We start from the raw sequence: 12,121 nt of genomic DNA, 5'->3' as shown, positions 1-12,121 counted from the left end.
CCGCCGCGGCTCCGCTGCCCCGGGGTGGGGGTGGGGGGGTCGGTTTTCTACACTAAAACGGCGGCGGCAGGTGCGGCGGCGCGGGGCTCGGCGCCTTCCCCCGCCACGGGCCGCCGCCGGCGTGGCGAGGCCGTGAAAAGCCGCCCCGTGGCGTCGGTCGCGACCCGGGGTGGTGTCGGAGCGGCGTTTGCCGCCCGCAGCCGCCGCTGGCGTCTCCTCGCCCTGCTCGGCCCCGACGGTGACGCTTGAAAACAAGCGCGGCTCCTTTTCCAGGGTGATAAACTGCTGTCGGAATTCACTGGATTTGAACGATTRCAGGTTTTCACATGATGCGGCCTGTATGAAGAACTGCTTACGGGGGGGAGGGGGTTGTGTAACCCGGTTCCTTTTTTAGCCTAAAGAAGGGTCTTCGTGGACTAGGACAAGTATTTCCTTTCTGCAAAACGGGATTTATTTATGCTTGTGCGTTGGCAAGGGGATACTACTGTTATCTATAGCRCAGTGTTGCATTGCTTTGGGGGCTGCAACTTTAATGCTTCTTTAGGCGCCCCTCTCCCTTAGTTTAGTTTCTTGAGACTCTGCTTCGTTATTTAGTCTGCATGCATAATTTTTATGTTTATATTGTAAATTCTTAAAGTATTGTGAATGTTGCTGAAAGCAAGAATGAAGCAACTTTATTTCCTTTGTGTCTTTAACCATCCCAGCTACAGCAACTCTTATTAAAACAAGTACRTAACTTGCTTTGATTTTGTAAATACAGCAAATGTGTCTAGATTTAGGAGTAGGCTTCGCTTACAAAAAGAAGCACAGTATTGTTCAGTCTGTTATCTCCCCTAAAGGAAGCAACCTGATGGTCCTTAAGCTTACTATAGTTGAGAAGGAAGGGTTCGGGTTTCCACTTTGCAGTGGCAATCACACATCTATTTCTAAAGACGTGAGTGCAGAATGAAAAGTTCATAGACTTTTCATAGACGGTTGCACCGTCGCAAACAGGTTGCTACTGACAGGAATGATCTTATCTAAATTCATTATGCAATCGTGATCAAATCTCATACGGAATTGCGGTGAACAAGGCTATATCATATTATACTTCCCCTGCATCTTGTTCTTCATAAACTGATCAGAAAGATAGGGGGAACGGATAACAATAAGATATTAGTATTGCAGTTTGTCACAAGTCTGTTGATGCAGCTGAACCTCCCTGACAGCGGCTCCCTGTGCTTTACAGATGGCTTCTATGCAGAGCTCCTCAGCGGCGTTTAAAATACTATTTGTTTCTATTACAGAGAAATACATACAGATCTGGGAAAGAGAGGGGAAAGCTGTGTTTGGGCTGAAGGTTTGTGGTAGGCCTAGAATGAAATGCTCATTACAGGCCCAGCTGCAGCTGAGTCTTTCCCTCGATCTGCTCTTTTTTCCTGCCTGTGTCATTTCCTTCCCTTGGCTCACACACTTGCCCATAACACAGCTCTTAGGTTTTGCTGCATTGACAGCCCCTGGTGCGTTGTGGGGGAGGGGAGGAGCACTAAGCCTACAGGTTAGTCCCAGTTTAAACCCTGACCTTTTTTTTTTGGAGTTTCTGGGTGAGGAGAGGTACCCCAAATATGTACTACATGTACCAGGTTTGTAGAGAGGCTCTGATTTTTCTTTTTAATCTATTTAAAAAAAAAAAAAAAAGATTTCCAGTTCCCTAAAACGTAGGGGCATAAAGGCGTTTTGTTATTGCTAAGACTCTGTTACAAAATACCCGGTGTTTCATTTGGTGGCACGTTGTGAAGGATGGAAAATGAAACTTCTTCAAAACTTTTTTTCAGAGCTTTAATATGTGCCCCGTTTCTTTTCCTACCTTGTGAAATGTGCTTATTGGCCCTGGATCTGCTAATTATTTGTACAAACAATCAACTTGCTATTGTGCCGGCAGACAACAAACAAACATTTTTTTTGTTCGTCTTTGCCTTTTTAAACAAACATTAGTGGCATCATATCTTCTATTATCATGCTATATGAAATAGCATACTGGTTTATAGGGGTTTACAGACTTCCTGTTTTTACCAATGTGCAGATGCTTTTACTCTGTTTGTTTGAACTTCATGATTTTTTTCAAAACTATTTCTATTTCTGCCATAGCAAATACACTGACTTGCTCAGACCTGGGTAATAAACCATGCATTTGTTGAAATAAATGCTTTATGCAGAGGAATAGCTTTCTCTGTGAGTAGCGGTTCCCCTTTATCGATGTTATAAAAATCCTTGAGTGTAGTTTTTAAAACATGAAAAGCATTTCCTGGACAACATCTTTCCCGCACAAAGCAGAACTGTGTTTCCCAGACCTACTGGAGACCTAGCAAAACAGGGTCTCTCAGTGCACTTCAAAAATTGCTTATTTTTCATTTGTAATAACTTTTGCATTGTGCGATTAATGTGATGCTGCTGCACGTACTGTTTTAAAGTCAATCTATAGAAATCCTGTATTTTGATGGAAATAAAGAAACATTCATACTTCTTAAGGTTAAATCCATTACAATGCAAACCTAAATGCAAACATTTTTTTCCATACACAAACTCAGATCAATATTTGACTTTCATTTTATGTTGAATAAGAGAAATGCTCCTTCAATTCCTACCTCACCAACATAAGGATGTATTACAGAATAGTTTGTTTTAGCAGTAGGGAGCCAGTAGCTTAGTTTGAAACTATTAAAAAAGTATATTTGCATAAGAGATTGAAGTTCACCTGCAGGATTTCAAAGATGTTATCAATACTTGCTGATCTAACTGCAGTACAGTGTTAAACCTGAGCTTGCAAAGTGCTGTGGTCCCTTTGAAAGTTGCAGTCTGGAGCTTAAATGTGTCAGATTTTTTAATGGGCCTCTAATAATGAATGTTTAAAAGTATGACAATGAACAAATGTAAAACGTACATTTCCTCGCTTCAGCTAAGTCTCCAGTTCTCTTTAAAATGACCACTAAGCAGGAAGCCAGAGTCGGGCTTAAACATGGTCTTTTAAGTTACTGCATTATGAACGTACCATGGTAACCACGGTCACAATATATGGCATATATTATTCAGCATTTGTATGCAGTGATACCAACACTGCTTGTTTGCAGCTCTTTGCTTACACTGGTTACCAGTCTGAGTCCTTCTGCTGCTCTGCTATGATTCTGCCACGAACCGGGTGCTTGGTTGTTATCTAATGAGCTCCCTGTAAAACTAGGGTGACACTTTCTTTTTTAAGACTTCTTCCTATCTGGGATGAGGGAGTTTCATTAACTGGTCATTAAAGTGGTCTTTCTGCAATAGAAAAAAATTATTGTATTCAGCTGCCACTGAATTCATATGGTAAACAAATTAGACACCTAATCTCTTGTTACTGGTACCCTTAGAGGCCATATAAAACAATATGCGAGAGAACAATACMTTACATTTTTTTAAGGAAAAGTTTAGAAGTGACTTGGACAGTGGTAGCTGGGGAACAGAAAGTGCCTTCAGAGCATCTGTCCAATGTTCCGTCAACCTGTTATAGTGCATTAAGTGTTCCTATTTGCATGGATGTAAGTAAGATTTCAGCATTAACATTTGTCTACACAGGAAACTGAGTATACAGTAAATGAGATATAGACCTTCAAGTACGCTAGCTAGGGCTTAGATGCTGGCCAGATGCTGCCCCGGAGAGTTTAATGTCTCAGTGTATTGTAAAGTCACAAGTTGCCTCGGCTAATAATAAATTTGCCATGTAACTGAGCTATAACGTATACCACGAGATACATAATTGGTTAGACTGTTCACTTTGCCCAGCTGCTCATACAAATGAGACTCTGAAGCTCATCTGATTTGTATATGCAACTTAGGCTTTGGGATCAACTGCCTGTAGCTTGTGAATACATAATAACTTCTGATTTTTGGTTTTGAACGGCATGCCATACCCTTTAGATGCAGTTTCTTACTCATAGACTTATTCTTTGATTGATTAGATTTCTTGTCATGAGTGCTCAGTTATAAACTGCTTCCATAGCTGTTCTGCTTCTTGCCCAAAGGAACCCTGACTGTCTGCCAAGACAAGCTCTTCTTCATCCTCCTGGTATCTGGCCAAACCCAAAATGCACTGTAGTGGAAAACTCGCATCCCAGCTCTTCGCAGCGTGTTTGGGTGGTAGGCACTCCAGGGTTATGCCGGTCCATAATTTGTAATATTTTGCTGTGTAAAACTATGGTCTTTGTTTGCCAGATGACTGAAAGACTAGGCTTAATATCAAACAGGATTAAAGAATAAGAATAAATTGGAGACATTTCCATAAGGTAAAAGTTTAAACATTCAAATGTAAAGCTGGAAACAACAACAAAAAGTTTTTCTGTCAGCTACCTGGAACTTTGACTTCATTCACAACTGTTTTTTCATGTTTTCCTCCCACAAGGGGTTACTTAGTGCTGAGATACATCCTAGCAATTATTTCCTTTGGCTGATGTGGTTTTCAAAAAGCAACCTCTTGCTTTGGTAGTGTTACTTATATCCCTAGGTGTTTTTGCATGCAATTGGAATTTCAAGGAATACTCTCCCTTCTCCACTGCTACAATGTAGTTATTGTCTCCTCTGGCTTTTCTTGGACAGTCAGGGTTTGGTGGGTTTTGTTTTGATTTTGTTTTTTTGAATGACTTTATTTTCTCTGCTCTGCTTTCCCTTTTTTAAGGATTTTACTCTAAATTAACACCTCCTGCAAATGCATAGGGAGAGTTCTTTCCATTCTCGTCTGTAGTCTGGCCTAGAACTGTTATTTCTGTTTTTCTGGTAGTGCTCACTAGTGCCCACAAATCATCGGGCAAATCACTGAATTTATAAAATTTGATCAGTTTATGCCTTGAGAACTAATACAACACTTGGTTAACATCCCAATAATCTTGTTCTTGGTGGTGCAGAAAAAGCAAATATTATGAATGCAGGATTTCGGAATGGGATGCTAACTCTCCAAAATTGCCTTCAAGTTCAGTGTAATTTCTGCACTGCTTTTAATGAAGCCTTGACATGATCAAAATCATTGAAAACAAAAGTTAATGGGAATATGGTCATAGTTTGGGGGGGGGGTTATTGTTCTTGCCTGCTGAGGTGAATAAAGCTGCCTCTAAAGAGAAATTAATAAAATACAAGCTGGGTGAGGCAACATCGCTGTAATTTCACATACTGAAGACTGTAACTGAACTAACTCTGCTCTAGTGCTTAGTACTCTCAGAAAGCTGAACAGACTTTCTGGGCACAAACTGATGGTTGTACCAAATCTAACATTAGTGTGATTTCTGATTAGAACTTTTTTAGTTGTTATCCCCTTACAAATGGGTACACTTTCTCTCTTCTGCTTCAAAAGTTGGTTAGCTTCTAAGGCATGTGGGGAGCGAATGCTGTATGTGTCCCACATGCATCATTCTTGGGCACTGCAAAATTCTAATTTTATTATTCAGTCATTGGTAAATTATGACCCCCATCTGCTTTGTAAAATGTAAGCTAGCTTTATTCAGAGATGCCTGTGAACAAATGCCTAACATGAAATTGAAGAAATACGTAGTCCCAGTGTGTCCCCTTTAGAGAGAAATACAGATGCAAAACAGTCCATCATTTCATGTACAGAAACCGTTCCCAGATCAATGCTTACAAATGTAAACCACTAACCATCCAAATCAGTGTCCTGAATCAAGAAAAATATGTAGCTGTTGTGGATTTTTTAAATCAAATTTTCGATTATTTACAGATTAGCCTCAAAAATGCTCATTTATTTCAATTCAAGCATGTCCAACTGATATGTTTAAGGACTTTCTGGAGGAAGGAGGAATCAGATGTATCAAGCACTGCACACCTAGATAACTGTCATTCCGGTAGGGATGTGATAACGTTATCTATGCATTTGCTGGTTTTCATCACTTTCAAATGTTTCCATCGTCCAAAAAAAAGCTTTGCATCCCAAACTGCTAGTAAAGTCCAGCCAGACTCTTGTAGAGATAACAGATTCTTCGTCTGGGCTTCTTCAGAGCTGATCTGAGCTCTGGTTCACGTTTCATGCCTGCGTTATGCCCCTGATATCAGGAAGGATTTATAACTGGGCACAGCACAGTTGCTAAGGAAACAACGCTTTATCCCTGAAAAAAACTGAGTCTTGATGTGAAACAGCAGCCTAGCAATACAGTAGGCATGAGTGTGCCAATAACAGATCATCTAAGCCATATTATCTGGTGCTGCTTTGTTACATTGATGGCGTAGAGCCTAGGAACAAAGCAGCTAGCACAGTCCTATTTTGAACCAAACTTCACGTGCCAACTTTTCCCTTTTACAGTATTAAGTAATTTAGGATTGTTATGCTTCCAAAAGCAAAGGATTATTTTCAGTCACTCTTGAGCACCGTCCTTCATTATGTTAGCATTCATCACAGACCAGTTACTGTGCATTTCTGCTATTTTTTTAGCTCTAGGCTTCATGCAAAGTGCTGCTAAATATCACCTCTGTCCTCAAAACTAACAAGCAATGGAGGAACTCTTTAAACTGGTCATGTCAGGAATCTTAGCTTCAGAAAGTAATTTTCAGTCAGTATGAGAAAAATACTTCTATGTGCCTTTTTTTTTTTCCCTGCATTTGTAAGAGGCCTTGAATTGAACCTGTTGCATTATACTCTGCCATCAGACAGTGTTCTTGCTGCTGCGCAACTTGAATCTGTTCACTAGAACTTTAAGTCTCATAAGGTGTTTTGGACTTTGTTCCAAGAGCTGGTTTGGGGGGAATAAAGAGAAGAGTCTTGCGGAAATCAGTGCAAATGGTTTTGAACACAGAGATGTATTCTAAGATGATTCTTTGTCCAAATTTTCTTTTTCCTTTTTCTTTCTATCGGCCATGATTTGTTCCACCAGTGAGCAAAACTTCTAAGGTAACAGAATATAAAACTGGAAGGAACAGATGCTTACTGGGTTTTTCTTGGCAGAAGGACGTCAGTTTGCCCTTCCTAAATGACCTAATGATGATCTAGTAAATCTGTCCAAGTCATGCTGTTTGTTGTCAAGCTGTTTTAACAGAACCAAGGGTTGGAGACATTTGTTCTGAACCTTTACTATGGCCAGATCCTTTTGCAACTTTGGACAAATGACTTAAACTTTATCCTTCTGTTTACTACTTTGTGAAATTAGGTTGAGTTTGTTGGGTGTTTTTTACGACTAAATGAAATTACAGTTTATTTGTGAAGTTCTCTAGAAAAGATTATCTTTCTATGAGCCAGTGGAAAGCAAGCGCAGGAATGTTATGGTTGATATTCACGCAGGCAACTTACTGCTAAAATTCTTGTTGATCGCAGACGAACAAGAGGCCTTGAACTCCATCATGAAGGACCTGGTAGCACTCCAGATGGGCCGACGTCACAGACTGACTGGATTTGATACCATGAAGAATAAAGACACCGCTCACTCCAACAAACAGGTAATAGGCTACTTAATGAGACTTGAAATCGTTACCTGGAGGCAGAAGGGCCAGAACAGGTTGACAGTGGGTCTGCTGCCTGTGTTCTGTCCTGTGCTTTTGGCAGCTGGTATCACAGAGGGATTAGCCCCCTATTCTTGCTCGGATCACGTTACTAGTTGGTATCTTTGTCATTTACTTGTCTTTTTGGACTAAAGACGATAGAGGTTTCATAATTTGGAACAGCTTAGTATTCTGCCTTTCTTCCACATGAATTTTTGATGGGGTGTGATCTGCGTAGACTAGCTAAGAAGTTTACCACGTGGTTTTCTTGTTTTGCAGTCCATACTGCCTCTTTTTCAAGTAATGACTGTTTATTATTATTATTTTTAAAGAAAAAGCACAATGCCAGCAGTCCACCCCTCTTGACCAGCCCTGCAATAACAAACCAGTGTGCCTCTGCAGTAGATGAAAAAAAAATTCCGGTAAGAAAACTGGTTTCCAATTCAATATTAGCAATTATAAATCAGGAGTGTGCTTTTAAAACTGTGTGCGGTGACCTTTAAAAAGTACTTTAAGCAGGTGTGGGAGGCCAGGAAAGCTTTTCTTTACTGACTCTGTCATGTAGCAATAGAATGCACTTTTCATTGTGGTGGAAATAATTAAAAAAAAAAAGGGTGAAGCAGAGAACTGAGAATTAGTAATGCTGCTGAAAAAGCAGCATTTTTGATGCAAAAGAAGCCTCTGCAGTTTAAAGCTGCATACAACGATCCGTTGGATATTGAACTGAGGCTGGCCTCATCTTCACAGGCTGCGCACGAATATAAAATAAAGGTTCTGATAAAAGGGAGTCAAACTGAAGTCATCTCAAAAACAGCAAAAGGGATTATCTGAAAGGACGGACTTTAGTGAAACTATAATAAACTTGCCTCAGACAGTGAAAAAGGAAATACCTCTTTACAGGTTTCTGAATAGAGGTAGCATCCTTAAAGGGGAAAATTTTCTTGAATTACCCAGTCATATGTCACATGAAAGAAGGGATGAAACTAATCCTTCTTTGGGTAAGGGGATGTGAGGTCCATTTTGCAAAGGAAATACTTTTCCCAAGGTAATAAGTAGCAGGCATAGTACTTAAAAAATTTCTCTAGGTTATTTTTACATTACTGGAGACCTTCTTCATAGAGAAAACGATTGCATTGACTTTCTGGTAGAAAGGAAGGACAGAATAATACAGCCCTGTCAGTGTGCAGCATATTACTTGAATGAAATACTTCAATGCAAAAGGAAAAATTTCAGTCAAGAAGCATTTGTCCGTTATTGTCTTGAAGAATTAAATCAAGTTAATTGCAATTAGGCTAAAGTTAAAAGGAGAAGTTGCCTCTTTCCAGTTATCTCCTTATTACAGGCTTAAGCTTTTTGGAGGCAAGCTATAAAGTTCTTGACTGTCTCTTCCTTATGCTTTGTCTGCTCATAATCTACTTGTTCGACTGGGATTTGGGATTTCCTTGAGCGTGTTGGACAAATCCATCGATGGAGTAGTATAAAATCCTTTCCAAATCACTTTGAGACATAAATGCAGATATGTCTTAAATCAAAATCTGTAATCGGTCTTTATGATAACCCATTGCAGAAGTGGAACACTAAAGCACCAAACTTGGATTTGTTTTCTTACTCATCCCTTAGGACAGCTTATGTGAGTTGCTCTAAGAATCGGTTTATAAAGGCAATAGATTCACTGCACTTTCAGAGAAAATTAAGAGCTAGACATTTAATTCCTCTAGGTTCTCTCTGGAACATAAACATCAAGATCACTTTGAATACTTTTCCTTAGATCTTTTTGAGAAATAGACACAAATGGCCAGTGTTCGATCCTTTTGAAAAAATCATCCAGAGATAGATGCTAAATTGTGTTACTGCCCATGATTTTTTTATTCCTTCCTTTTGTTACGAATTAGAGGTTTAAAAGGGTACAATGAAGTTGAAAGATACTTAGTTTGTTTAGGTACCAGCAAGTAGAAGAAGGGTTTTCATTGTAGCCCTGAAAATCTTTGAGGTGTCTAATTTTAACTAAGGCAGTTTTTGTCACTTAGCTGTTTAATGACCTAATATATATCTTGAAGTCAGGAATTTAATCTAAAAATTACTTTTGCTTAATTTCATCCAAACAGTCCTATTTATTTCCCTTAGACTGGACTTAGAATAGCATGGCAAAAAATGAAGGTCTAGAGCCTTCCTTCCAGACAATCCTAGTATAAAGAGATCGTTTCTCCATCCGTTATGCCTAAGACACAATTATTTCATCAGTAGTTGGCTGGAGGGCATCTTTTGTAGCTTATTATCCCTGTGCTGTTTGTTGCTTTCTTTCATTTACTGTTCATTTAAAATGAGAGCTCTCTCAAATTCGCTTCATTTTGATGTCCTTCTGTAGTAAATTCTTTCTCTTCTCACATCTGAGAAAACATCTTTGGTAAAGTTGATGTGTAAATTGCCCACCTGCAGATTATTGTTGCTCTGATTGGGAAGCTCATTTGTCATGATCAATTATGTGCTTACAGTACTGCTGCAGGATTACTGTGTACGCGCAGTGATTGCATGGTCCCTTTGAACTGCATTCTTGACCACTAGGCCTGCCAGATATTTCCTCTAGCTAAAGAGCGTTTCCTGGCCACATTTTTTTGAAGTTCCTAGATGTATGATTGCCTATTGTCTAAGGCTTTCACAGATGGCTTAATCTATTCCAATCACATAAATTGTGCAGCAGAAATTATGGAACCTTATCAGAGCAGATTTTTCCCTTTTATTTTTATCTTTGTGACCTAAATTGGGATTTGAACTTTGATCTCCAGAGTTGAAAGTTCAACGCGTTGACTCTTCCATGATACGTAGCATCTTCTGAGTTTACAGCATAATGCACAGGTTATATGGTTAGTGCTTTTAACCATCTGTCAATATGGACGGTGACCCTTTCGTACTTTAAAGGATGACACAGTTAATTTGTTGGTAATTTCATAGTAAAGGCTGAGTTTTTGCAAAAGCAGGTACTTCATCTGTTTCTCTTTTCTGCCAAGAAAAAAATCATGCTTGCTTTGAGAATGCACAAAGAAAATTAGCTTCAGGTCAGATTAATTTGCTGTTAGACTTGATTTCAGACTTTTGCTATGCAGTATTAAAGATGGATTAAACTTTTCGTATAGTTAAAATATATTTCCATGTCCTCTATTTCAATAGCAATTAATAAAAGTTACAATGTTGTTTTCACCCCTTTCCTTCTTTCTCCTCCAGCACTTTCTCCATTGTTCCTTTTACTCCTCGTGGAGCTGTGTTCACATGTCATCCACTTATTGTCCACGCGGACTGCTTCATCTTCCATGTAGAAAGTTATCAGATTTATTGTGCTCTGCTTAGTCTCCTGAGGACTTTAAGTGTGAGAGATAGAAAAAGAATTATCTGTTTATCTGTTATACATTGCAAGAAAAGAAAAAAAAGAATAGCTGCTCTTTGTCACAGATAATATGAAATAGTCAGATTAGTTGGGTCAGATATATTTCTGCCTGTTTTGTACAGTTTTGGCAAAGCAAAACAACCCCAAACGCACCATAGTTCAGCTGTATATCCATCCAGATATGGATTTTGTGTGAAACTTTGTGTGAATAGAATTAATCTTGCAGTACATGCAACTTACTGCCTATAAATTCCCCATCTTCGTTGTCTGTGACTGGGAAAAGCATGCTACTTGCAGATTTCTTCTACTTAGGATAAGATAGAAAGAAGGAACAAGTGAAATGTTGCTTCTCTGACGACATTTGCTAGCAGAATAAGCTGATAGTTGGGTTCCATATAATGGAGACATTCCATGATGCTCCTTTATTTTCAAGTCAGATGAAAGAAAACTTATTAATAGCAAGACAAGTGGTTGAGATAGGCTCTGTAGTCATAGAAGAATAATAATTAAATGGAGTTGATGCCTACCACAATCACAAATTCTCCTAATTTGCGTGCGGGCTTTAAAATCTTTATATGGTGCGTTCATATGCTTTGCTACATTATGTCGAAGACTTTCATAGTGAAGTAACCTTTTGTTCTCTCTTGTGCAGAACGATGTAAGGATAAAGTTTGAACACAATGGGGAAAGACGGTAAGTCTGTCTTTGCTACTTTGTCTGAAACTTTGCATAGTAGAGTAATTGAGTAAGGTTAAATTTTTGTGAGCCTCACTGATACGGTAAATGATTTCTGCTCTGTAACAGTCACACTTATGTGAGTTTTTAAAACTTTTTTCTCTATACAATAGAATATGCTTTACCCGGGGTGGAATGGAGATTTTTTCCTTCTGGGAATTTCTTAAGCTATCTCCTTTCTTCCTCAATGCCCTCAATAACTTTCCTTTCCTCTTCTCACAATTTTCCTTTCAGGACTCTGAAGCTGCAATGGTTGTTGAAATTCTGAACTGGGAACCTTTTATATATATATTTTTTTTATTATTATTATTATTATTTTTTGTTTGTTTGTTTGTTTGTTTCCTTGGGTAGGTGTGCTCTTGTATTTTTTGGGACACATGCAGTACTAAGTCAGGGAAGAAGAAAAATGAAACGTGCTAAATATCTCAAGGTTTGCTGATTGATTGTCTGTGAAGTTTTGCAAGCCTTTAGCAGTACAGAGTAATATGCAGGCTCTATGTTCTGGAAGAGCAATGCTGTATCCCT

At 39.0% G+C, this 12,121-nt stretch overlaps 1 protein-coding gene across 9 annotated transcripts in view; it reads left to right on the top strand.

Annotated features, from left to right (window-relative positions):
- MAP3K3 (mitogen-activated protein kinase kinase kinase 3) overlaps window positions 1-12,121 on the top strand; it is a 64,222-nt gene that overhangs the window by 1,555 nt on the left and 50,546 nt on the right. For all 9 annotated transcript variants that reach the window (XR_003252393.1, XR_003252395.1, XR_003252394.1 and 6 more), the window contains exons 3-5: window positions 7,319-7,440; window positions 7,815-7,904; window positions 11,514-11,554. Coding sequence is in view for 3 of the 9 variants with exons in the window: in XM_026059191.1 (XP_025914976.1) it covers window positions 7,319-7,440; window positions 7,815-7,904; window positions 11,514-11,554 (253 nt within the window). In the remaining 6 variants the exon portion in view is untranslated. The remainder of the gene's footprint in view (window positions 1-7,318; window positions 7,441-7,814; window positions 7,905-11,513; window positions 11,555-12,121) is intronic.

The sequence above is a fragment of the Apteryx rowi genome, unplaced genomic scaffold (genome assembly GCF_003343035.1).
Source record: "Apteryx rowi isolate R43461 unplaced genomic scaffold, aptRow1 scaffold_154, whole genome shotgun sequence".
NCBI lineage: Eukaryota > Metazoa > Chordata > Aves > Apterygiformes > Apterygidae > Apteryx > Apteryx rowi.
Note: the sequence above shows the minus strand (reverse complement) of the source record. Positions and strands in the feature narration are given on the sequence as shown.